The sequence below is a fragment of the Podarcis melisellensis genome (genome assembly GCF_964234715.1).
Source record: "Podarcis melisellensis genome assembly, chromosome: 10".
Taxonomy (NCBI): domain Eukaryota; kingdom Metazoa; phylum Chordata; class Lepidosauria; order Squamata; family Lacertidae; genus Podarcis; species Podarcis melisellensis.
This window is the reverse complement of record NC_138542.1, coordinates 29,877,420-29,904,560: the sequence shown is the minus strand read 5'-3', so window position 1 is coordinate 29,904,560 and position 27,141 is coordinate 29,877,420. Positions and strand designations below refer to the sequence as shown.

Sequence of the window (27,141 nt, the reverse complement as noted above, 5' to 3'; positions counted from 1 at the left end):
ACCTCTGGAATGAAGTAAGTTTGTAAACCGAGGTACCACTGTAACTTAATGCCCCCCTAAGCAGCCTGCCACTAACCTATAGGTTTCAATTTCTACTCTCTTGGTTAAATTCATCTACAGTCATACCTTGGTTTTCGAACAGCTTAGTTCACGAACAACTTGGAACTCGAACATTGCAAACCCAGAAGTAGGTGTTCCAGTTTGTGAACTTTGCCTTGGAAGCCGAACATCCGGCGTGGCTTCCAATTGGCTGCAGAATGCTTCTGCAGCCAATTGGAAGTTGCACCTTGGCTTCCGAATGTTTTGGAAGTCGGACAGACTTCCGGAACACATTCTGTTCTAAAACCAAGGTACAACTGTACTGGCAAGCGCTCCTTTGTGGAGTTCACAGCTTGCTTGTTCTTTAACAAGATCACTCAAAGCTTAACTTATGTGCAGCTGGTTCGCTTTTGTCTATCAACAAAGTAAAAGTCACAACTGTGAAAAGCGGCAACTGCCTTTTTTGAAAAATCAATAGTATACACATTCTGCTTCAGTTTCATTAGTTCATTTTAATTACCTTTGAGAGTTTAAGTAATTGTCTAAGTTTGGTGACAGCAATATAGTACAGTGCTACCTCGGGTTAAGTACTTAATTTGTTCCGGAGGTCCGTTCTTAACCTGAAACTGTTCTTAACCTGAAGCACCACTTTAGCTAATGGGGTCTCCTGCTGCCGCCGTGCCACCAGAGCACAATTTCTGTTCTCACCCTGAAGCAAAGTTCTTAACCTGAGGTACTATTTCTGGGTTAGCGGAGTCTTTAATCTGAAGCATATGTAACCTGAGGTACCACTGTATGCCTCTTTGAGTTCTATTCCAAATTTCAGCTGCTTATGGGTTTACAATATATTTTTATATACTTTTGGATTAATATTATAAATATATTGCAATGAAATCAACATTTACCTTATCAGGCCTACCATCAGCATCTTTTAATTGAATATAAGGCTTTTTCCTAATACGATTCAAGTCTTCATGTAGGCCGTCAAGAAGAAAGGCTAGAAGTTCTTGGCAATCTTGTTGCTGATATCCAGAAAACTGTGGTGCGAATCGTCCTACCTGTGTCTAGAGATAACACCACAAGATTACTATGCTGGTGCCACCTGACATGATGTAACTGAGCTTTAAGAACAGATGGTAAAAATATATTCTCTCTCGCATAGTTTCTTAAAATACACTATTGAAGTAGTGTGCAGTAGGACTTGGGGGCAAGAAAAGGGGATTGCTGTTGACTATAGGAATTATTTCCCCTCTGAGATTAAGAGTCTCATCTCTACCACCTGAGCTACAGATAGAACAGAAATTATTATGGCTAGATAATAAGTGTCTAGAGAAAGAAACGAGAGCAACAACAGAATTAAAACATTTTAAATGTATTTCAGTGTCCATTGATTCATTTAAAAAATAATAATAAATAAAACATTCAATTAATACATTTCCACTTTTTAACAGTCTCACTCTATTGCAAAGTCATATACCATCTATAAACACAAATCTGAACATACCAGGACCTACTTCTTACCTTAAATGCTCTTGGAGTGACATAACTGTATTTTCCTGACCACATCTGTTTAATGAGTTCTGCATAAGATTTTGCAATTTCACCCCGCATTCCTAAAGGATTGTCAAAATTCAGCTCTTCTTGATACTTATCATTGAGGAAGTATTCTGTGAGTGGAGGGGTGTTGCTCAGACACTGTAAACAAATGTAAATGAAATACTATGTATACAAGACAGGCCTAGCCATTTAATTCCAACCTTGGTTTTTATTACAGATAGGTAGCCGTGTTGGTCTGCCATAGTCAAAACAAAAAAAATTCCTTCCAGTAGCATCTTAAAGACCAACTAAGTCAGTTCTTGGTATGAGCTTTCGTGTGCATGCACACTTCTTCAGATACCAAGGTATCTGAAGAAGTGTGCATGCACACGAAAGCTCATACCAAGAACTGACTTAGTTGGTCTTTAAGGTGCTACTGGAAGGATTTTTTTTTTGTTTTGACTTGGTTTTTATGGTTTCCTATCAAGTTCCCATTTCTTTTTCACACTCGTCACATAGCACTACAAAAGTATTATGTAAGCTTAACGAGGCGACTGGTTTTCCAAAGCCTAGTTTATCATTGCTCATATAACTAAATAAATTTAGCAGGATTCCAGCTATGTTTTTGTCTGCCAATAGCCATTCTGTATAAAAGGGTTTAAAGAATGCACAACAATAGAATTGGAAACATGGCATTTACCTATATAAATTCAACTTTGGGTTTTTTATATTATTCTACCAGCAACTCTTTTTTATCATTTAAAAACCCTTTCCAACCTAATAAGCACACTGAAACATCTACCTGAATTGCCGAGTTCATGAAACATGTATTTCCCAAGTTACTTAGGCCACAGAGGCCAGGCTGTTCATTGTGCCTTCCTGGCTCTGAGTAGTCATAATTCTTATAAGCAGTGTATGAGGGGAGGCAATAATTTGAGTTTTTCACACTGGAAGAAAACAGAACAGTTCACAATGTAATTGCATAATCTGTAGCTGCGATGTATATGTATAATTGTACATTTACATAGTAAAATACAAATAAATGGCTTTCTAGATTAAGTAAGTACTGTTTGTGTAGTTGAAGAATGTCAATTCTGTACTTGAAACCCAGTTAGAAAAGGCCCTTGAGCGCTTTCACCACTTAACCTCTGGGGGGGGGGGGGGACGACAACATAATCCTTATACCTTGGTTTCCGAATGGGTTAGTTGTCAAACAAATCAGCTCCCGAATGCCACAAACTCGGAAGTAAGTGTTCCGGTTTGCGAATGTTTTTCAGAAGCTGAACATGCGACACAGCTTCTGCTTGAGTACAGGAAGCTCCTGCAGCCAATTGGAAGCCGCGCCTTGGTTTTCAAACAGTTTTGGGAGTCGAACAGACTCCTGGAATGGATTAAGTTCGGGAACCAAGGTACCACTGTACAGGCTGCTACCTTTGTTATCTTTCTACCTTTGAACAACAAGAACAGATCCACAGCTCACTTAGTTATTCATTTTTCAAACAAGTTTAACACATTCAGACTTTAGGCATGAACAGCAACCGTATAGAGCATATTTCTTTTACATTTTGCTACCGTTAGAAATAGACAAGAAAAAATTGGAATAGCAAAACTATATTTCAATTACAGGTAGAACTTGAGATACCCAAGGCCACCACTGGCCCAATGCAATGAGGATCTATTTTTGGATTCGCCACTAGGACAGCATGAGCCAGCAGACTGCGGAAGGCAGCCTGGAGTGACAAAGAATGTGTACAATGCTTTTTAGTAATGCATTTTAACTCGCATTATTATAGCCTTCTTTGCCTGCATGGAAGAGATTCCTAACAGGAAACATGCTTGCTAATTGAAGGGTAATGTACTTAAGGAGGTCTAAAATAAGCATACTTAAGAGAAATGAAAGGGCAAAAATATCACAATGAAGCACCAGCTTGTTCAGGAACTACCACGATTTCACTTGCATACATGTCTATCATTTCAGCTATGTTTCACTGATGTGCCAATGATACTAATGCAACATATGCACATTGAATTCCAGCCATGTAGCCTGTAGGATGAATATGCAAGATGTAGATCTGAAAATAACAGGGGTGTCCTTGCACAGGTGGAAAGTATATATGTATGCGCTAGAGCACACACAAGATGCAGAACAGTCTTCAAATGAATAAATTCACTCTGCTGCTATATTATTATTTTATTATCTATCCAAAGCTGAAACAGTCTAATCCCACCTCAATATATGCCATTTTAGAGGCTTTCTGGGTCCAGTCTGAAAGGGGCGAAACTAGAAGAGGGCTTTTAGTTTTATTTGTTTTAATCTATATATTAGAATATCACTTTGTAACAGTTTCATTCAGGACACTGTCTTTCCTAGGAAAGCACTTTAGCTAACACCAACCATCACAAAGAAACAAAACTTGGTAAAGTGCTTATCCAATGATCCATGTGTAGTCCATTATGTTTAAGTGAACTTACCACATGCAATGGTCAGTTCATAGGTACCATTAGCATACCACAATGATGTTATAATACATATGAAAGGGCCAGCATGGGCAAGTTTAAACATGAGGTGACATGCATGAAATCCCTACATGCATTACCCTTAGCTGCCTTACCCGTATTTCAGCCTGGAGAATCTGAATTTCAATGAGATACGTTACAGAATCACGTGACCAGGCTTAAGGAAGAATACTTGCCAAGTCACTAAGATGCTCAAAACCGTAACAGTGAAAGGTCACACCAGTTTTAAGGGATGTCCATAATCTTTAGTGCAAAGCACTGCAGATGCATTCCTGCAAAATCAAGTGGTCCTGATTTCTTCCCAATACATAAGCAGAAATCAAACTAATGTAAGGGAAGGTATGTTTTAACGCTGATGGCAATTGTAACACAATAGAATATAAATGTTTGCAAAACCTATCACTTCTGTACAACCATGAATGGAAACAAAATATTCTGCTAGAGAAGCAGCTACTTTCCCCAGTTCCTTTCTACGTTATGGGTGGAATTCAACATTTCACTCTTCCAGCTGTGCAATCCATTTCAGCTGTTCTGTTTGGGGATTCTCCTGACCCCCTTAAGCCAATTTCAGGGGGTACCCGGGGTAAGAGAAGCCCCAATATGCATGCAGAAGTTCTGGCCTGGGTTTCCACAGACGGGCCTGGTTAGGTGAATCCCACCCTTTGGGTTTTTACACAACATTAGTCATTCTTAGAGAAGACCCACCAAAACTAATGGGCATGACTAATTTAAGTCTATTCATTTCAATACGTCGATTCTGAGTAGAACGTAGTGGGATACAACCCAGTGTTAAGAAATATGAGAATGGACAATAAAGTTTAGGCAGATGCTCTTCTTTCTGTTCACAGATCACCTCTGACCAAAATGCCTCATATTACTATGAAGTTCTCCTATCAATTACATTATCCTGTGAGATCCATGTTAAAGATTGTAGGTAATGATTAAACGTACCCATGACTCACGAAAGTTATAAGCAATAGATAGAATTTGGAAGAGTGCAAGCTTGTGATTGATAACTGAGTTGCTCAAACAAAATAGATTCACAACAGTGTCAGAAGGTTATAGATTCTTTGGCAATAAAAGAATGGGTAGACAAATGAGCTGCAGCCTCTGTCAATGAATGATGTTGCATGCATTGCAGTTTTCTTCCCCTTTTATGTGGATTTGTGAAAATGAATATTTATAGGATATAATTTTATTGAATACGTTAGGCTACAAAATAAATTTATAAATGCAGGAGCTGTCTGCCTACTTTAATAATTAACTAACATATTTTAACAAACATATTTCTTCACTTTTGATTTCTGAAGTTATTTATTTATTTATGTATTTGGAGGCATGATCTTAAATGGGCAGACACTTGAAAGAAAATATTTTTAAAAAATATGTGCACTCCAACTCCTGGCCAGGAAAAGCAAGAGATATCAGTGATATTTTAAATATTTAGCTGGTCCACAGGTACAGAAAACAGTGCTCTAAAAGAAGAGATTAATTTACTAGGGTAAGAAGTAATGGCATAAAAGTTCACCCCCTTTCAAAAGATGCTATGCAGTATGTATTTTGGAGTCAATATCAGAAATAAGTAACATTTTAACTACAGAGTCAAACTACAGTGGTGCCTCGCAAGACGAAATTAATCTGTTCCGCGAGTCTCTTCGTGTTGCGTTTTTTCCGTCTTGCGAAGCAAGCCCATTAGCGGCTTAGCTGCTATTAGCAGCTTAGCGGCTATTAACGGCTTAGCGGCTTTAAGAAAAAGGAAAAAAACTCGCAAGAACTCGGAAGACGTTTCGTCTTGCGAAGCAAGCCCATAGGGAAAATCGTCTAGCGAAGCGACGCAAAAACCGAAAAACCCTTTCGTCTTGCGCATTTTTCGTTTTGCGAGGCATTCGTCTTGCGGGGCTCCCACCACTGTGCATATATCCTAATGTTAACCAGCTTTTTTATGGGAAACACGATTTCTATTTCCAGGCTTACAATTAAATGCACAGATTGAGTTTAGTACAATGCATTCAAGTATGTTCAAGACTAGAGCTTAATGTAGTAGGATAATCACAATTTCCTAACACTGTAATTCTAGACATTCTTACTCAGAAGTAAGACCCAGCGCATTCAGAGGTTCTTACTCCCAAATAACTTGGTACAGGAATCTAACCTAAATAATATTTCCCATTTTTTTGAAAAGGGACAAAACCAGGGGGGGGGGGGAACCAACACTTACTAATGGGCTACTCAGAGGATTAACGTGGCAGTGTTTTCACCCAAAACAGGACTGGTCAGCAGTCCACCACTTATTCAAACAAATCCAAAAAGCTGCTTCTGAAGTCAGAAGATTTTTAACATAACATAAGGAACTTAAGACCAGAAAAAGAAAAAAGAAATTCAAGGGTACTTCTGAGTTTACATGCAAATGCTTAAGAAGTTAAACCAGTTCCTCCCCGCTCAGCTATAAGCCATGCTGGCAAGAGCTGATGGGAGTTGGATTCTAACACCATCTATAGGTCCACAGGCTAGTCACGTTGCTTTATATACATATCCTACTCCAAGATCACTTGATATAGGGTGGATTAGAAATATTTTAAGGAACAAGTAAATAAAACATTTATACCTGCCTTCCTACAATGAACCCAAGGTAGCTAGCAACATAAGTTTTCCCCAGCCCTTGTTTAAACTAAAATGTTGAGTTACAGTAACATGTAAGGTATTTCCCTAAGGCTAGGCAAATAGGCCCTGAGATTTAGATATTAAACCTCACGTATGCTGAATTTAAAAAGCACATCCTATAACCTTTCCTTCTCAAAGTGCATTTTCATCTTTGAACTTCAAAAATATAAAAAGTACCTGCCTGCCAGTTGCTGGACAGTTCCATGAAATGGAAGTGTAGCTGCCCTTTTTAATACAAGCCCAGGGCACTTCTGTTGATTCTGAAAATTTTTAGTTTCCACTTTAAAATGAGATTTAAAGCAGGCGGCCACTGTCCCATGGCATCAGAGATTATGATATGCTTTTTCATTTAACATAGGCTATCAGTATTCTAATAAAAGGATAAGATCAGTTTAGGCTGCGGTTAGGTTGTTTATACACACCAAAAAGAAAACTTTTCTGTACTTACTATATACACACAAACAGACTACAATAGACTGCAGTTAAATACATGTATTTCTTTAACTGAGAGAGTTGGGGCTACTCACAATTAGCGGAAGCCACTTCACCCCTTACGAAAACTCCCTTCTCATAAATGCAGTATTTAACTGGAAGATGTTGTATAAAATATTTAGAAATTATATTGCTTTTAAATACTTAAACATTTTCACATTCGATTCATAGCCACAAACTGAGATTCTTAGACTGAAAGGAAAAGTTGAATTTGTAGCTTCCGTTATTTTTCCAGTATTTCTACGAGGAAGCTTCTATGTGAACTATTTAATAGACACTTTCCTATTTGTAGCGGATGACAGAAAATGCAATGCATCTGCAGGATGTGTGTTTTGAATTAAGAGGGCTAGTTTGATGAGTTAACCCAAGTTTTTAAAAACAGGTTTAGCATATTAAATATTTGTTAGGGAAACATATAGAATTATGTCTTTATAACAAAATGGATCCAGAATGTAATTTGCTGAGGTTTTACTTGCTGTAACATATAATCCCAAAACTTCCTGCGATCACAAAAATCTCTACATTCAGGTAGGTAGCCGCGTTGGTCTGACGCAGTCGAAATAAATTTAAAAAATTAAAAATTGTCCAGTAACACCTTAGAAGGTGCTACTGGACAATTTTAATTTTTTTTTTATTTATTACAAAAATCTGAATGCCAAGCCCCAAGATTTGAAAAGCCTGAGCTTTTGTGACTTTTGTTACATGCATGCCATTTTTGCTGAAATCTTTTCTTAATGCAATGGTTTCAAATCAGAATGTGGTGCTGTATAGTATCAGGGTGATTATGCAGTATCAGGGTTCTGAAGAAAAAGTAAAGCAGAAACGATCTTCTTCTGTTAGTTTCTCTCTGAACACCTTAGGGTACTGGTGACCTTTAAGACTTGGCATCACTGCAGTTCCACAGCAATACAGTCCATCCAAGTAATTTATCTAGAATTGAAACAGTTTTGCCTTGAAATTATACTTGGATGATTAATATTAAAAGTTCTTAAGATGTGTTGCTTACTTTCTGTTGTTGATGTTGTTATAATTATTTGATAGAGATGGAGAGATCTTTGGTAAAGTTGAAAAATTGGATGCACCTGGGGACCTTTAAAAATATGAAAATGTTAAATTAGATAAAAATGCTGAGACTGCAAAATTAATAATGAAAAAAAGGAAAAGCTAACAGATGAACAATGTATGTAAATAAGTATGAAAAATAAGGTTTTCATGATCAGAGCAACAAACAGCCAAGGAAAGTTGTCCAACCTCAAAACATTAACAAAACACACATTTCACTTGTAATTCTTCACAGTTATCTCAAAAACAAAAACACAAAAACAGGAATTAAAACAGCCAAAGCCACAATTAACATTTGGCAAAGATATACTTTTACCAAAAATCACTAGTTAATTGTGTGACAAATGAAATGCATCTTCTCCCTAAGGACAAGAGTCACTATTTTATGACGCTTTTAATAATTTTAAAGATTAGTTGTGAAAGTGCAACAGTACATTAACAATAAGCACTTTGACAGCAAGTTTAACAGCACCTTAAAACACCAGTTCAATTCACTATTTTAAGCCAACATATGACCATCACTACACTAAAAAAGCATTATCAAAACAGTATTTCATATTCAGCTATCTATATAAGAAATGCTGAAATCTTGATTTTTTATTTTATTTTAAAAAACCCCACTGACTATGAAAATTTATACTACAAAGCTGCATTTTAGTACTATTAACCAAGGAAGCCAAGCCAAAAGTGCACCAATTTCAAATGAACTCCAACGATGGTTGGGAAAGATCTAAACATATAACATCATTTCATGCAACAAAGTCAGACAGAAGACTACAGGTTCACAAAAGGATGGTTATACATACCTCAACATTCCAACTCTATGATTCATCCTTTTAAAGGTAAAATGCTACAATCTGGTTCATCAAAAATAGTATAACCCAAGCAGAGCACAACAGCTCCTTTAGACCATAAAGTTATCAACTAACCTGATATGCTACCTAGTCCAAATAATTATGTCTGGCCTATGTGAATGTGCAGTTTTCCCTCCATGATCCACAATGAAAACACACCAAGCATGACATCAACACTGATAATTAGAACAAAGGCCACCTTCAATGAGAAGATTTAAACTTTATATACATATTAGTATCCAGTATTCAAAATGTTATCAATCATTTTGAACTAAGTAAAAATACTACCATATCATGGAAACACCCATTCTGAAAGAGGTTAAAGATAAATAGCACCAACTTATCAAAGTGCCTGTATCAATAAAGTATAATCACTCATCAAGAGAGTATAGAATGTTACAAACAGGGAACAGCCACATTCTGATCCTTTCTTTAAACACTCATAAAAAGGCTCTTCTGTTCTAAGTTTGTTTTTAGCCAGTAACATCTATCACCACTAACCACTCCCTTGAAGAGTGAAATCAGGTGGTTGAAGGCCTATCATTTGAAAGCAAAATGGGATGAAAATAAGATGGTAACTCCTGCATACTTGGGGAACTCTCTAGGTACACAGGATTATCAAAGTTTGTAAATAAAAAACCCATCCGAGTTTACAGAATCCTGATAGTAGTTAAGCATAGAGAGAAAGGACTCAGCTATTCACGTTTTAAGTGTGCTTTAAGAGCAATAGACAATGTGACACTAGATGGCAATGGTGAGCCTTATGGGAAATTCAATGAAATTTCAAAACCACTTTTAAAAAAAAAGCATTTTCAGAACGGTTTTTATATGTGTGTAGATTCTACCAAAGGAAGGGTGTATTGAAAATAAAGGTAGGCAGACTGTGAGAATGTATCGAGCCACTATATGGTTGGGAGCAGTTTTAAGCTATGGAATGCTCTTGTTCACTGAAAAATAAGAAGGGGAAAAAAGGAAAATCTGCATATATTCCCATCCCCAACTGCCTAATTAAACAGCTAGCAAATTCTCAGGTTTGGGGCTGGCAGGCCTCCGACACTACCTAGCACACCAGGGAAAGATGGGAAGAGAAAAGGAGTCCTTAGTCCTTTAATCACTTCTAAAGTGGCCTACCTTTCTCCACCCAACCTTACAAAGAGGCCTAAACATGCCTCCATTCCAGACTTAATGAAGTTCTGAGCAAGACTATTTCCTCTCAGAGGTTTTGGGAACAGCGTAACATTGTACTTCAGGTCCTACTAGTTCCCTCCATCATACCTACAATTAAGGAAGCAAATCAGGACCACTCCAAAATAAAATAGTAGTTTCTGCATATGTTTGCAGAAATATGCAAGCTCATTATTGGAAGGAATTTTTAATAAATTTTCACGGAAAGGCACGCTTGAGCCATTAGCGTTCTGAAATGGCCACGGATGGATGGAATACTCAGCGGTGGAATATAGACTGCAACATTTTGTAGCAGTCCTCCTCTGTAGCCTCTATAATGTTGTAGCCTTAACGAGAATTATCATCTGTATTTCTTAAAGATAATAATTGCATTTAGGGGAAGAGGGTCACACATAGTAAATGTAAGATTGACATCTGGCAAATCACACCTACAAAAGATTACCCCTGAAATTCAGTGGGTGCAATTTTTTTTTTTTGCCAACTATTTTAAGTTGGCAAGTGAAAGTTTGTGTGCATCACGACTTAATGCCAAGTACTTATTTTGCAAGGGGTTACAAAAATGAATTTGTATAGCAGTATTCTGTGAACTTCTGTTAAAGCCACACGAATGGCTATAACAAACCACACCACAATGAAACTGGTCTTACACAACAGTAGGAACCAACTTACACATAGGATTTAGTTTAACTAATTCAGATGGGTTAACTAAATCAGAGGAGTGGACATATAAGCACTTTCCCTCCCTTAACACACTTATCAAGAGTGCTTAAATGCATTCATTGTCTTCAGAATCCTAATCCAGAACAGACAGGGGGAAGAGACTTTCTGTTGGCCATCAGGCCACGGCATTTCCCTCTTGCCTTTCCCCACCCTCAAGCCCTAGAAGCCATCATAAGAGAGGAAGAAGTGTGAGGGGAGAGAGACTTTCTGTTCTTCATCATCACTGGCGTTTTACAAGTTGTGTGTCCTTGTTTCTCAATTTGATCCTTCTACATGGTTTGTATGTTTTGTGGTATTTTATGCATTGTGGTTTGCTGTCATTTTTATTGATTATAGATTGATAATTCTTTATTGTGGTTGATAAGTGTAAACTGTTTAATTATTATTTGCTGATGTTTAAATTTACTGTTTACAATTAGATTCTGATGGATAGTTGAATGTTGCTTTATTTGATATAAGTTGTTTATTTTAAAGTTATTGTGACTTTTTATATTGGATCAGATTGTTACTGTTTGATGTTTCATTATGTTTTTGTATGTGTTGGAGGCCATATGTGTTGGATGGCGTATTATTATTATTAATAATAATAAAAAACATTTAATGCGAAAGTACAATCCTTCAATGTCTTGGTATGGAGTGGGATTTTATTTTTCCATGTTCCGATCAATTCCATCTTCAAAGTCAATTTAGCAGCTATGTTTTGAATATATTCCTAATCTTCACAATACTTTGACATAAGAAGCAATAATCCCTTCCGAGTGTAAAGAAAAGGTAATTTATTATATACCATAGAACTGTAATGAGCAGTACAAAGCTTTGGAGAAAAGCAAGCATAGTAATGATGTGCTGTGGTCCCCTAAATAATTAGTACACACCATAAAATGAACTGACAATAGAGAAGCATATATTAAAATTATGTGCATGCTGGGGAGGGGGGAGTGAGCGAGCGAGGAAATACAGAAATTATAACCCACTTACAATAATTCATCAGATTAGTTCATCAACTTTGTATTAACGTTCTAATCACAAATCATGACGAGGATACAAAGGGGTGTTTTGTATGGGATCAAGCAACCTTTTTGAACAGCTGATACCCATGCTGACTCAACCTGCTTCTAAAATTTCATGCAGTTTCAAAAGTCGTTTGCAATGCTCAAATGCCCCCAGTCTACACATGGGGTTATTTTAATCAGAAATGTGTGGTTATTCAGGGATGGTTAAACAACCCTACCCCGGCATGGAAATATTCTACATTGTTTTAGCTGAGAATAGCTAAACTCACACAATTAGTTTGGCAACTCTTGGATCTTTGAGGCGACCCACAAAACTGAACATGGTCAAGGTAACCCACAGTTTTACAGTGTCAGCTATCGCAAAATCAGAAGAAGGAATCTTTTATTCACTTCCATTGTTGGTGCATCCGGTCTAGGAGTTAGGATTCATTCTGAGGGGTTAATCCCAGAGTTATTAAAATATTTGCCAATAGCTTTCTTCCCATTGAAAATAGCAGGCATGGGCCCCTCAATTCTGACTGAGACAAAGCTGGGGACAAAGATGCCTTAAAGAAATGTCTTTTGGGTGTTTTGTCTTGTGTTTTTACTATTTTTTGTATAGAAGAACTACACTACTACTACCACCCTACTACTGAAAGCAGTATATTAAGAATTTGCTGGTCAAATACATCTCTATGACCTCCAATTCATCTAGGGGCACTACGTTCGCAGAAGCAAGATTCCTTGTCTGTATACCGAAACAAAGAGGAAACTGAGGATAAAATTAGGTATACAGGCCTGGAAGCTTGCTTCTGCAAGATTTAAATATATTAAAGTAAATTAAAGGATCCCAATATAAAGAATCGTAGCCACGCCTGAATGGGCTTTATGGCATACAAAGCATATTCAGCTAACAAGAGAACGTACCACAAACATTAAGAGACACATAAGATGAATAATACTTGGGTAACTTTATGACTTTCTTTCATAAAAGCAGTGTCGTATACAGAGGATTTTGGATCACACCCCATGTCAAAATTGAATCATCTCATCTTAGCTTACCAAGCTAATTTGCTCACATTTAGTCACCAGATGCTAGAACTTAAGAGAAACCATGCCAACAGGCGAAATTGTCAGTTAGAATCTGTTGTCCTCAGCAATTGCTAAATGCACAAAAAGGAAAGCAAACACAGCATGCCGTAGAATGAAGTGCACTAAAGAGTTCTGGCCTATAATAAACTTCAGTATTTTTACAGTCCTGCTAAATGAGACATAAACAAATACTGGTAAGGTTTCATAACAAATGATTCCTTCATGTTATCTGACACTCTCAGCCAATTTTTACATTAAATCCAACACATGAGGAGACACCATTCCAGGGTAGGTGAGTGTGGTGGTCTTGAGCACAGCTTTTAGCTTTGACATAGAATTACAAATAGGAGTAACATTTACAAGTCACGTGCTACATGCATATGCCTGGTTAAAGACTGTGAGGAACATGCCATCCTGGGACTACCCATGCAATATAATTAAATAGTGTAGTAAGCCGTTTGAAAAATATACAGATTGGTATGGAGTCGTTCCTGACGGGAGGAAAGAGTTTCTAACAGCCTTCCATGTGGAAGGTTGGAAAATGAAAATTGGATCCAAGAGTTACTGACTTCAACAGTCCAAATATTCAAGATTAGGAGAAGCTAATTTGAATATTGTTAATTATCACAGAAACATAGGAATCTGCCTTAAGCTGAGTCATGACAATGGTCCACATAGTGTATCATTGCGTAGACTGATTAGATCTGGTTTCCAGAGAGATCCTTTCCTAGCTATATGTGGAAATGTCAGAGATTGAACCTAGGATATTCTATGTGCAATCCCATCCCATCCTGGGCCATTTAGAGTTAGCTAAATGGCCCAGGGGCAAAGCATTTATGAAAAGTATTTGGCTACATGACACTGCTTAGATATAAAGATATGAGTACATCTTGCATAACCATTGTCAGAAAAAATAATGACCAACTAAACGAGTTGTGTTTGAACTCCTATTGATTTCAAAGAGATTGGAGGATTCTTGACTTTGTTGTCAATATAACAACAATTAACAGTGAAACTAATATTTGCAGAGAGTAATATGGTATATGTATTATAAATCACATTCAATAGTGTATGCAGCCTCCATGACTTCATGGAAATGTTTAATTTAATAAAGTAAATATTCATGTGAATAAAAACTTTTCATCAGGATACTTTTGAAAATAAAAACTTTTAATTCTTTTTTTTTGCTTTGATTAATTACTGCTTAAAGATATTTCTGAATAAGTTTTTCATTTCACAATTAATATTATTCTTTGAGAGTCCTCTGTTTATCTGTTTTCTAATAGCAATAGAGGACCTCAATGTAAACCAAAGTGACTATGGAATCTCATACTGGGTGGAATAAAGTGTAAATAATTCAATTCAAGCCACTACTTCTACTACTAGTCAAATATCTAAACCTTCAATTATGAGTTAATCAACATGTGAAAGTAACAAACAATTCCATAAAATATGGGTCACACAACTAAAAAGAATAACGAAACAAGAATATATGAACACTCAAGCATTTGACATGTATTAAGATGAATTATCAACATGGAAAGAGAGCTAAAATGATTTTCATTAGTGATGTGACTGATTGAAGAATGCAGACAAAATCTGATTTAATATGTTTAAGTACACATGTCTAGCATCTAGGTAGGGCATTGCCTGTAACAAAGCAGCAGCACAACGAAATATTGGCACCTAAAAAACTAATATGTTGAAGCAAGACCCAATGGCTTCTCTTTGATGTGCTGACATATTATTTATTATTATTTAATACATTTATATCCCACCTTTTTCCACAATGGAATTCAAGTCAATTTGCATGGAACTCCTGTTTGACCAAACCCAGATTCAAACCTGCTAACCTTCAGTAGGATGGCTCAATAATGTGCCTCAACTAACGAGTCCTACTAGTGGAAGCTAGCGCAAGGAATTTGGCTAACACAACTGGTCTTTTTGCCGCTCTCCCTGCCTCACAGAAATGTGTGTATCAGGGGAACTCCCACAACAGCACACTGGTGATGTAAGATCGATCCATCTTGCAAGCCAAGAGGCTTGCGCAGTTGGAATGATCTCAGTGCTACATGGAATTCCTCCCTCCAACTTTTTGACTGGGCATGTGTCTTGGTGGCTAACCAGATAATGTCTGCATTTTCTAGCAAAGGGGTGGGAAACTGTGGCCCCTTTCAAGGTGTGTTGTACTCCAGTTTTCAGCATTCCAGAGCATTCGCTGTGCAGGTTGGGGTCAATGGGAGTCCAACACCATCTGGAAGGCCATCTGTTCTAGGGTGCAATTTCCCTTAGATTAGAATGGGTATACTGCACAGTGCAGGTACACATCATGCCCAGATGAACACTGTCTTAAAGGTGAAGTTAAAGTCTGAGTATACAAATGAATAATTCAGCACATGGCATAGTAGCGGGCTACTGTAACCTTCTCCAAATGTATTTCAATACCAAAACCAAATCTATAACATTCGGGGTAAAGATTCAAGTTTTGAAGGATTTTTGAAAGTGTAAATATTAAACGGTAAATTCTTACAGATATTAAACATTATTTTGTAGAGGTACTTCACCTATAATCATTCAATCTTAAAAGCAGTCTGACTGCTTTCTATCACTTAGGGGAAGTATTTAAGCATCCAAATATTCTGCTGAATTTGGAAACTTGCTCAATTTTAGCAATTATTCCCACACATCTTCATGCTTATACAACTGCTACCTATTAATCTGTATCTAGATACAGTATGCAGAATCAGCTTCTGCATTTCAGTTTATATTTACAGCATTTCTATAGAAAAGGAAACTCTTCCACTCTCTCTCTTCTCCCACGCCTCCTTCAACATCTTTTGAATTTTCTTCTCATTTTCTCCCTTTTGCCTTCAGCAGGATCACATGGCAATATACGTAGGTTTTGAAGTACCACATTTTTCGCTCTATAAGACGCACCAGACCACAAGACGCACCTAGTTTTTGGAGGAGGAAAACAAGAAAAAAAATATTCTGAATCTCAGAAGCCAGAACAGCAAGAGGGATCTCTGCGCAGCGAAAGCAGCACTCCCTCTTGCTGTTCTGGCTTCTGGGATAGCTGTGCAGCCTGCATTCGTTCCATAAGACGCACACACATTTCCCCTTACTTTTTAGGAGGGAAAAAGTGAGTCTTATAGAGCAAAAAATACGGTATTTCATTAGGAAATGGGGTGTTTCTTCTTTTTGCTACATTTACCCTTATGAAAATTATTTGAACCTGCTATACAAAATATTTAAAAGCATATTTTAGTACTCTACTAAGATGTACTGTTTGGAGCAAAAGGGCTTATTGTTTCTGTTTTCTAAACAATGTATTTTAGAACACTAAAGATTTTAGGACATTAACATTCTATTTAAATAATAAGTAAATAATGAAACGAAACTCAAAATATACAAGTAGATATTGAACTTCAAGAAATGCCCTTCCATTCATACTGTGGAGTGAAATCTGGGCTTTTAAAGCCACATATTTATTTAGACCTATCAGATGTACAAAATGGACCTGTTTCTAACATATCATTTAAAAAAAAAAAAAATGTTCAAGTGGTGATGGTGGCCAGTTCCAGGCACCCTTGGGGGAAATTGATAATAACCCATTTAGGAATATGCCTCCTTAACTATATTCTGTATATCGTAATTTAATATGTTATGGCTTTTTCTGTACATTGCTTTGTATGCCCATGGACATAGAATGTGACCAAGAAATACAATAAGTCACAGGATTGGTCTTATTCAATCCTATTATTGTAATACAATGAAGACAGAAGACAGAACACGAAAGACAATCAATAATCATAGTAGTTTTAAAAAGGTCATAAGGACAATAACATAAGCAATGATTAGTAGTTTTGACATCTTTCCCATCTATTCATATTTAGCCCAGATTCCTAATATTGCAATAATGACTTAACCACAGGTCTACAGAAATACATGCTCTTTAATAACATCTGAACAGTTACCAGCCACATAAATCTGTAGAATGGAATTCTTGTTCGTCCAAGGAAAGGCATATATTACTAACATGAATGTACTGTTTCCAAAACCATGTTGAAAATATTTTGGGGTATAGAAGCAAATCCAATAAGCCATGTTGTGGGAAGCACTGATTTGTTTTAATCACTTACCTTGGAGCTGAAGGACCCCTTGGCCATGTTCCATCTTCATTTTTTTGTTCTATCACTAATACCTATATTGAATAAAATTTAAAGAGAAAAACTAACTTCATTACAGTTTAGGAAAATAAGAGTACAGTTTAAGACTATCAACTGGACATTAATACACTTAGAAATGATATAACATCCATTACGGAAACAGTATACATCTCAAGATTTTCCTGAGATTATCTATCGCTCATTTAAAATCAGAACAAAAAACCTTCTCCTTGTGCACACATAGAGACATACACCAACACACACCTTGCTTGCCTCTTGAAGAGGTGGGAAATATGCATCCCAAAACTGAATGTCTGTACTACTGATAGGACTAATGAAACTTATATCTACAGATGAAAGTCAATTTTGTGTGAGCAAACTTTCACTCACACAAACTTTTCCTTCCTCTCAATTGGCTTCAAATCTCTGCCAACTCTCCAGAGCAAATTTTGGGGATGTGCAGGAGGCTGCAGAGAGGAAGTAGAAGCCCAGTTATGAAAGCAGAAGTCCCTTCTTCTGGGAACTGGGCACAGCTGGTTATCACTCCTTACTCTTGCAGAAACAGCAAATGGATTCATGCCTTAAAACTGACAGTGCTGTTTCGAAGTGGATATTTACTCATTTCCCTTGCTGCATTCCCCCCAACACTCCTTTATTATAAGCAGATACAACGAAGTTTCAAAAATGCAAAACACCAATACTATCAAACAAAAAGCTCTGTTCTTTCTAAATGTGTCCTATCTGCAGCCTTCAACAGAATTGAGTGAGAATTTCTGAGAAACTTTGGAAATAGTGCGAATTCCACCCCCCCCCCCCGGACTACATTAGTATATAGCAAACCACTGTATAACAGTGATACTGATACATGTTTTGAAATATTTTATTTAGACAGGTATCAGAATAGGTTGTATTCTATCATCTGCTTTTTAATCTGCATATAAAAACCTTTCCAATAAGAATTACACAAATTCTTTTTTCAGGGTTATTGATAGATTATAATGACCAAGTGAGAATGAAAAGATAAAGATTTTAAACCACTAATTACTACAGTATGCTGATGACATGGTTCAAGGGACCACCAACCAAACTTAGTTATCCAAAATACAATGCCGCAGCCTAGAGAAAACCCTATAGGTTTTATATATCCTGAGTTGCATCTACTGTTAGTCATACTCAGAGCAGACCCAATTAAATTAATGGACATGACTAACTTAGGGTCATTAATTTCAGTGGATCTACTATAGCTATAACCCCTAAAGTCCCATTGAGACCAGGACTACATATTTTATATCTCTATAGGCCTAGGCAGTGCATTTCTGGTAATTAAACATAGCACGTGGCCACTGCAGATGGAAGCCAAGCTTTATTAATTTTAAACTTTTAACATATTTAATGCATGATTTTGCTATGCCTGGTTACAACCCAAAATTATACATGTTAAATTCTTTTCACATACAGCATTATCGTCAAGCCTCTTGTTAGGCAGCTCTGTAGAATATTCAACATTCTTTCATCACACATAATGGACCAGGGGGTAGAAGAATCATTTCTTCCACATTTATTATAGAATAGAATAGAAATGTAGATGCTGAAAAGGCCTTTGATAAGCTGGAATGGCCTTTTCTATTTGAGACCCTTATATTGTTTAATTTTGGAATCAAGTACAGAAGCTGGGTCTTAAACAAAGTAATAAGCTTAAATTTGCTTAAGTGATATGTCATTATCCATTTTGAAATTAACTAAAAGCACAAGGCAAATGTGTTCTCTGACAGCACTATTATGTGATTTAGCTTTGGAACCACTGACATAAAAATAAAAGAAGGTGAAATATAAAAGGCATGAAATTAAACAATGATAAAACATAACTATACATCAATGACAAATCTAATTCAGTCTTTGTCAGAAGTAGAAAAGCTGATGGCAGATTATAGACCATTAACTGGATATAAAGTCAATTAAGATAAAATAGAAAGATTAGGTATTAATATAAACAAAATTTGAAAGGGGGCAAAAGAAAGATTTGCATATAGCTGGAAAAAGGCCTACCTATCATCTCAGGGTCAAAGTAACTAACAAACAATATGAATTATATAAAAATAATTGTCATTTCATATAATGACTGGACCAATCTTTAAAAAAGATATTTTCTGAGAAAATATCCACTGTGAAAATGGCAGTGTTGCCGAAAATCTATTTCCTGTTTCAAACCCTCACAATTAAGAATATAAAATACACACATACAAAATTTGAATATAAATCAGAAGATATACTGTTCAAAAAGAGGATAAAGGTAACAGACATAAATAACACAAGCAATATTTTACAGGTAGATGACTATATATTTTTCTTTGGGCATTCTGGCCCTTATATGAATACAAGACTACATTAATATATTTTTTAGTTTAATAAAATCTTACTTGTGGTCGGTATATGTAACACTGTATCTATTTTTAGCCACCCAGTATTAGAAGCTGAAGGGACACAGGTGGCGCTGTGGGTTAAAGCCTCAGCGCCTAGGACTTGCCGATCGAAAGGTCGGCGGTTCGAATCCCTGCGGCGGGGTGCGCTCCTGCTGCTCTGTCCCAGCGCCTGCCAACCTAGCAGTTCGAAAGCACATCCGGGTGCAAGTAGATAAATAGGGACCGCTTACCAGCGGGAAGGTAAACGGCGTTTCCGTGTGCGGCTCTGGCTCGCCAGAGCAGCTTCGTCACGCTGACCATGTGACCCGGAAGTGTCTCCGGACAGCGCTGGCCCCCGGCCTCTTGAGTGAGATGGGCGCACAACCCCAGAGTCTGTCAAGACTGGCCCGTACGGGCAGGGGTACCTTTACCTTTACCTTTATTAGAAGCTGAGGCTGTAATCTCTCAAGCTGAATTTAAAATCACCATTGCATAAAATACTATTAGGAGATAGCACTTATAGAAGTACAGCCGTTAGAAACAACTTCTTACTATCTTCTTAGTTAAAGATATGGGATCATAACAAATGTCTATTAACCTTAAAAACATCCTCTTTGGAGTTCCACTTGCCTTCTTGCCACAGCATGTGAATCTGGAGAAGGCTGTGGGGAAGGAGAAACCATGGTAGGCTGGACATTTGCTCTGACAGATTGAATGGTATGAAGCATATTGGTATTTTTGGCAGCCTCTTTCAACTGTCTCATCCTAAGAGGAGTAAATATGACACTTTCTTCCTGCTGCACAACCACATTTTAGCCAGGGTGACAGCAGCAGTAGGAGCAGTATTGAACTGCAAGATAGAAACCACTGAATCTCTATGCTGAGACTGATGTAAAAACACTTGCTTGATCAGAGGTGGAAGTATGAGGGAAGCTTACTCGTTGCTTGGTGGCAGTGGCTTGCTGTGTAACCAACAGGCCAGAGGAGCATCAAACCCTTAAGCAATATAGTATTAGAATAGGCCATGGAGTGCCTTTGAAAACCCCCCAAAACTAATCCCTCAAAGATAAAATGGAGTGAAAGAAGGAACTAGTGAGCTGGGCCAAACCCTTCATCCATTCCAGACAGCTGCTCATCTTGTCTAGAGTCCAAACAGTACTACTGCTATCCTATATAATGAGCATGGCACTTCTCCAACATCACTATAGATGGTCTCTCTTCTGCCTGCCACTGCTGCTACAGGGCATATGCCAGCACTTGGAATGTGGCTGTCTGCTGCCACCACTGCCAATGTGGACCCATTTAGGTTTTGCAGGGATCTTGGTGACTACAACTAATACAGAATGCTGTAACTAGACTGGTGACTGGGCATGGCCACCAAGACCATGTAACACCGGTCCTGAAAGTCGTACATTGGGTCCCGATACGTTTCTGAGCACAATTCAAAGTGTTGGTGCTGACCTTTAAAGCCCTAAATGGCCTCGGCCCAGTATACCTGAAGGAAGAAGTGTCTCCACCCCCATTGTTTAGCCCAGACACTGAGGTCCAGCTCCGAGGGCCTTCTGGCGGTTCCCTCACTGTAAGAAGTGAGGTTACAGGGACCCAGGCAAAGAGCCTTCTCGGTAGTGGAGCCCATCCTGTGGAATGCCCTCCCTTCAGATGTCAAGGAAATAAACAACTATCTGACTTTTAGAATACATCTGATGGCAACCCTGTATAGGAAAAATGTTAATGTCTATGTTTTATTATTTTTTATGTGCTGTAAGCTGCTCAGAGTGGCTGGGGAAACCCAGCCAGATGGGCGGGGCATTATTATTAATTATTATTATCTCATGTCCAGTGCTGCAGGACCAATCAGGTTGTGCTGTGCTGCTGCAGTTCCTACAGAATCCCAAAAAATTGTGGGTGCCTGTTTTTACACCATATCTGTCCTCCTTCAGGCTTTCCATGCCCCACACTCTAGATACTCTGCCCACCCTCCTGGCCTCAGCTGCTCTTTTCTCTTATCCTTCTGACACACTGCTTGTCAATTAATCCAGTAAACTGAGACCTGATCTTAAAACAGGCAACACGCAGCAACTCTGGAGGTTTTTAAACAGGCAGCAAGCGTTGGCTCAGGAAAAATTGTGTAGGGTCAGACCAATTGATTTCAAAGGGAAAGAATTTAGAAGTTGATCAGGCCAAGGTTTATGGCCTGATCAAAATTCTATAATTTACAATTTAATTACTTTATAATTAATTGGTACGTTATAGATCAATAGGGGAGGAATAAAGGAAGAACTAATTCAATAGCAAGGGGGCAATTAGCTGTGGTTCTATTAGCACGGGAATCCAACACATGCAGACACTGAGGGGAAGACAAGGTCTCAGAGAAAGACTGACACAAACATAGGTGGGGGAAATTCCAGGCAAAGAGGTTCCGTACTTTTCGCCCCATAGGACGCACCGGCCCATAGGACGCACCTAGGTTTTTTTGGGGGGGGGGAAATAAAGGGGAAAATATTTTTTCCCCCAGGTGCGGGGCCGGGGGAAGCCCGAGCTTTCCCCAACCCCAGCCCCCAGAACAGGCTACTATCCGCTTCGCGCGGCTCTCCCACGGCTAGTGGAGCGCTGCACGAAGCCCGAAGCTTGGGGCGTGCTGAGCTCAGCGCGCCCCAAGCTTCTGGGTGCAGGCAAGCTCTCCGCTAGCTGTGGGAGAGCTGCGTCTCCCACAACTAGCGGATAGCTTCCTGAAGCCTGGAGAGCGAGAGGGGTCGGTGCGCACCGACCCCCCTCGCTCTCCAGGCTCCAGCGAAAGCCTGCATTCACCCCATAGGACACACACACATTTCCCCTTCATTTTTGGAGGGGAAAAAGTGCGTCCTATAGGGCAAAAAATACGGTAGCTCCAAAATAATAGGCTAAAATGGAAAAAAGATAACTTTACCCAAACTCTGTAACACAGAATTAGGCATGCATCCACTCACTGCACCCAGATCTTCTCAAAGCATACACAGAGAACCAGCAAAATCAGGTTTCTTTCAAGTAAGGCAGGAAAAATAAACTTCCGCTCCAAGGACGGGCCAACTTAAAGACGCTCATGGAGTGATTACGTACTTTTTCCTGCCTTCAAACGACTGGACGATGGCAACACACTTGGTGTCCTACTGCTCAGTCAAGAAAATGTGGATTTAAAGGTGGAGTTTATGTGCAGTGGAATTGGGTTTTTACTATTGTTCATATAAAAAACTGATTTTGAAATGACATTTAAGAGTGGTTTTGCCATCTAGTATGGAAAGACACTGTTCAAGAATCATAAGTCACAAATCTTCATATAGGCCAATAACCATTTTCCCAGCCTTAGCAGACATGGTTAATTAAGTGTAAAGCTGAAATAAACTTTAACCAAACATTAAGAATAAGATGTCCTCAATAAGTAATTTTACCATGAATGCATGCCAGAAGAGTAGAAAATCTCCAGAATTTCAGGTTCCTACATATAGCCTACCTGCCCTTGGTACAAGCCAGCATCCTGTATGGTACTGTCTGGTTTATTCAAAGGTTCAAATGTGTTACTCATGTATTTGTTCCACAACCTGGTCTCTTTTTCATCTGGAATATTGAAGATTTTCCTTATCTCCTTTTCAATTGTGTCTATATTGACAGAAATGGGGGGAATTTTTTTTTAGAACCCATGGTATCATAATTACTTGGTCGCACAAGTTGTAAATATCCATGTTACAACACACCACATACAAAAAGCAAATGGCAAGATTATACAGATACATGCAGCAGTATGAATTGAGGATATAAACTGGGCTTAGCCACTCATCCTACTCAATGTCTTAAAAGAACTGACCACATGCATTTAAAAAAGATTAGTAAGCTTCTTTGGCCTGACATTCATTTCCGCTGAGGAATCTGAACTTTGCCAGTTTTCTCAGACTATGGTGAGGTAAAAATCTTTATTATATACATTTACACTTATTCTATTCAAATTATAACACTAGGGAGAACTTTGTACTGGAGCTTTTTTTACACACAAATACGATTATTAATACTGTGAATGTGTCATAAAACATGTTCTACAAAACCCCACAAGATCCAAAGACACATTTTAAAGAAGGTTTTAAAAGCAGTAATTCATGTTATAGACAGCTATGGGCATACCGATTGTGTCAGCTTTACTAAATCTTCTTGTTACTACATTGTTCATATTTCCGTTTTCACACAATTTTAATTCGGTCAAATATACTTCTACTTTGCAGTGCTTGACAAACATACCCTGTTCAACTACCTGGAATACAAACAGATCAAGAATGGTTATTTGAATAGAATATATTAATCCCTAAATGCATAAAACAAAATTCTGAACACTTCCAAATACTCAGTTCTTATTTTAGAGTTTGATGTTTTATAACACTTTGAGAATTTTTATGATTTTAAAAAGCATGGAAGCTAGATCATAACCACGTTTAAAAATATGTTTACAATTAACAAGATAGCCCCTACTAATTCTATATAACATTACCAATATTCAAAAAAAAAAATACGGTACAATGAATAAAATATATATAATACCAGCAAGAGTTACAACATTGGTTAACTGATTTTCTAAGTAAGTGATATGGTAATTTTCACTTTTATCTAGGAAAATGATTTTCTAATTTGTTCCTTGTCATATATTACTAACGAATGACAACACTTGCAAATTGAAGAAAGCAGAATATTCACAATCACCTCGTATATACTTCCATCTGATCTTCTATGCTGTAACTGCATAAGTCAGCCATGTAGACTGTCCTGAAAATAGCCATCAGCCTGATATGTGATACATCAGACAAATATGGTGAAGAAGGAGGTACCAAATAACTGCTAGAAGTAATATGCTATAGCAACAGAGTTAATGAACACTCACTAAAGGGAAGTATTAGTATATTAATAAGCATTTTCCAGGTATTTCGTAGCTTGACTTGGATATTTAGGGGAAACTGAATCTATAGAACTTGCTTATGCCAAATTATTTGTATGTACTGCTGCAGCGGAGCTTTAAGTGCAACAGAAGAGTGATACCACCTTGTGTTACTATAAAACACAGCTATTCTTGTTGCTAAGGTTACAATCAGGGATATGTGAATGCCACTATTTCAAAGAAGCACTGAAAAGCTGTAAAACGATGTTTGCTTCAAATTTCAGCATGCTAAGAATTTGGGCTATCATTTTTTAAAAGTACATTTCAAATTTTTGATTTTTTAATTTGAAAGATTTAACATATTCAACAAGTTCTCAGAGCAGCTTAAAAAATTGTTTTATGTTGTATGCAGAGTTAAAGCATGTTTATTGGGGCTGGTAGAAGCTGATTTCTTCCACAAGGCAGTACCCTTAGCCCCCTAAAAACGTTCCACATAGGGTCAGGAGACCCTACTGAATGGGGTGGGCTGTGGTCAGGGTGGGCTAAGGATTTCCAAGGAAATTGAGTAGAGGCAATGTCCTCAAGCAGGAAGGTACCTCTGTTCAAGTTTGGTACCTCTGTTCAATTTGTAGCTTCGCATTATATGTAAGACAAAGAAAGTCTCATGCTCTGCTCCCAGTTCAAAACTTTGTTAAGTTCCAGGAGTTATGTAGCAGGGCCTCTTTGTCCTCCCTTCTAAATGCAGAATTATTAGTTCTAAGTCTGGAAGAAAGAGCAGAACACCTCTAGAATGCAGCCCTGTGTTACGCAGAGTTGCATTTCAGAAGCTGCATGCAGGATTGCTTCCACTACTGTTTTAAATCTGAAACTGAATCAAAACAGCTCTGTGCACATGAAGAAGGATACACAAGGTCCATCCTTCCAGTTTACGACTGCAATACCATGTATGCTTAACATTCCAGTGGGAAGTCCCACTGAATCTACTTCCGAGTTAACATGCATAGTTTGGGCTGCAAGTCTGTAAGCTGAATGCAGCTTAGATAATGAAGGGCTGCATATAAAAACGAACTACTACTGCAAATGCAACGCTGTGGAAACACAGGCTAATGGCTGCTGGTTGTCACGGATCTCTTCCTGTTTCTGGAAGTGGAAAGAAAGATGTGCATAGCAGCAAAGAGAGGGAGGTTGTGATGGCATGCAATGAGATGGAGCTTCCAGGAAGGGTATCAAGTAAACAGATGTCGGTGGCATTTTATATACAAGCTGGATCTACCTTTGCTATGCTATTCCTAAACTGATGATTCATGATGGAGTGTGTTAAAATAACAATATTGTAAATTGTACCAGCAATTCAAGCCAGCATATGCTCTTAATTTTTAGTTTTCACTGCAACCAAAACCTCTCTATGCAGCCAAGCAATTTACCCCCCCCCCCCAAGATCAGCTGAGGTTTTGCTTATGGATAAGCCAATTTCTATTACTTGGCATTTTTCTGATTTGGTCCCTTATTTTCAATAGAATGGTTCAACACCTTTGTAAGCAAGCAGTTTAGCAATTTTAAATGAAAAGTAAGCAGATTTTTGGTTCAACTATACAGCCACCAAGGTTCCTTTGGAACAATGTTTTATCTCAACAAAACTATCCGTCTATATTCTGCCAGAACAACCTGATATCTATGGGGCTTAGAAATATGAATATGAAATTGCGGTCCTCTTCCTTTCACTACTTATTATCATAGGCAAGATATTGGAGTAATGTTAAACTGCAATACACAGGTTTTCCAGTAACCTTAAAACTGGATGTTAAAACAGAATGCTTAGACATCAACACAGATAATATTTCTTTAAAACAAAAATGTAGATATAATATTTTAGGTTATTATTTCAGCCATAGTGAAGCCACACATTTTCAAATTTTAGCCCACAATAAATCCCAAATATCCAATAAATGGGTACAATATATGGTTTCTTCACAGGAGGAGTGAACACTACAAAAGATCTTAACTGGACAAAGAAAGTTAATTTTCTCAGACAGCAACATGCAAGTAAGTCTTTCTGCAAAATACAATTAATAATGATAATGATAATAATAATAATAATGCCCTGCCCATCAGCTTTGTAAGCTAAGAAGATCTGTAGACAAAGGCAAATGGAAAGAATTTTCATTTCTTCAACTCCTCCCAAAATATAAAATCAATGAAGCTATCGTATCTTTATCCACCGCTGAAACTGGAGTACATGTGTTACCTATGATAAATACCAGTTTCAGTCGTGAGCCAGCAAATCAGAAAATGGTTAAAGTGGTTTTGAACACTGTGGTTTGTGCTATAATTGGACATGATATCAAAATGGACAAGCCATAGTTACAACCATTACTCTCCTTGCAGTGCTACTGAACCACGGAGAAATGTGTGAAGCTGATTGCTAAGAGGACAGGAAACAAACAGACAAGCCACCCTGAAAAGCTGTCTGCCTGTCTGGAAACCCAAACTATGATTTAACATGATACCTGAACGGAACCTATACCCAGTGCT

At 37.8% G+C, this 27,141-nt stretch overlaps 1 protein-coding gene and 1 long non-coding RNA gene across 6 annotated transcripts in view; one reads left to right on the top strand and one right to left on the bottom strand.

Annotated features, from left to right (window-relative positions):
- USP15 (ubiquitin specific peptidase 15) overlaps positions 1-27,141 on the bottom strand; it is a 53,156-nt gene that overhangs the window by 14,333 nt on the left and 11,682 nt on the right. For 2 of the 5 annotated variants that reach the window (XM_081928007.1, XM_081928008.1), the window contains exons 4-10: positions 23,868-23,994; positions 23,206-23,351; positions 17,293-17,354; positions 8,252-8,335; positions 2,378-2,522; positions 1,561-1,734; positions 945-1,103 (exon numbers count right to left, since the gene is read on the bottom strand). In XM_081928007.1, the coding sequence (XP_081784133.1) occupies positions 945-1,103; positions 1,561-1,734; positions 2,378-2,522; positions 8,252-8,335; positions 17,293-17,354; positions 23,206-23,351; positions 23,868-23,994 (897 nt within the window). Of the gene's footprint in view, positions 1-944; positions 1,104-1,560; positions 1,735-2,377; positions 2,523-8,251; positions 8,336-14,602; positions 16,105-17,292; positions 17,355-23,205; positions 23,352-23,867; positions 23,995-27,141 lie in introns of those variants that run through there. The other 3 variants (XM_081928009.1, XM_081928010.1, XM_081928011.1) reach the window with 2 other exon arrangements.
- Positions 13,959-27,126, top strand: LOC309379208. The gene is made up of 3 exons (XR_014172407.1): positions 13,959-14,498; positions 26,584-26,648; positions 26,995-27,126. It is a non-coding gene; the product is annotated as an uncharacterized lncRNA (long non-coding RNA).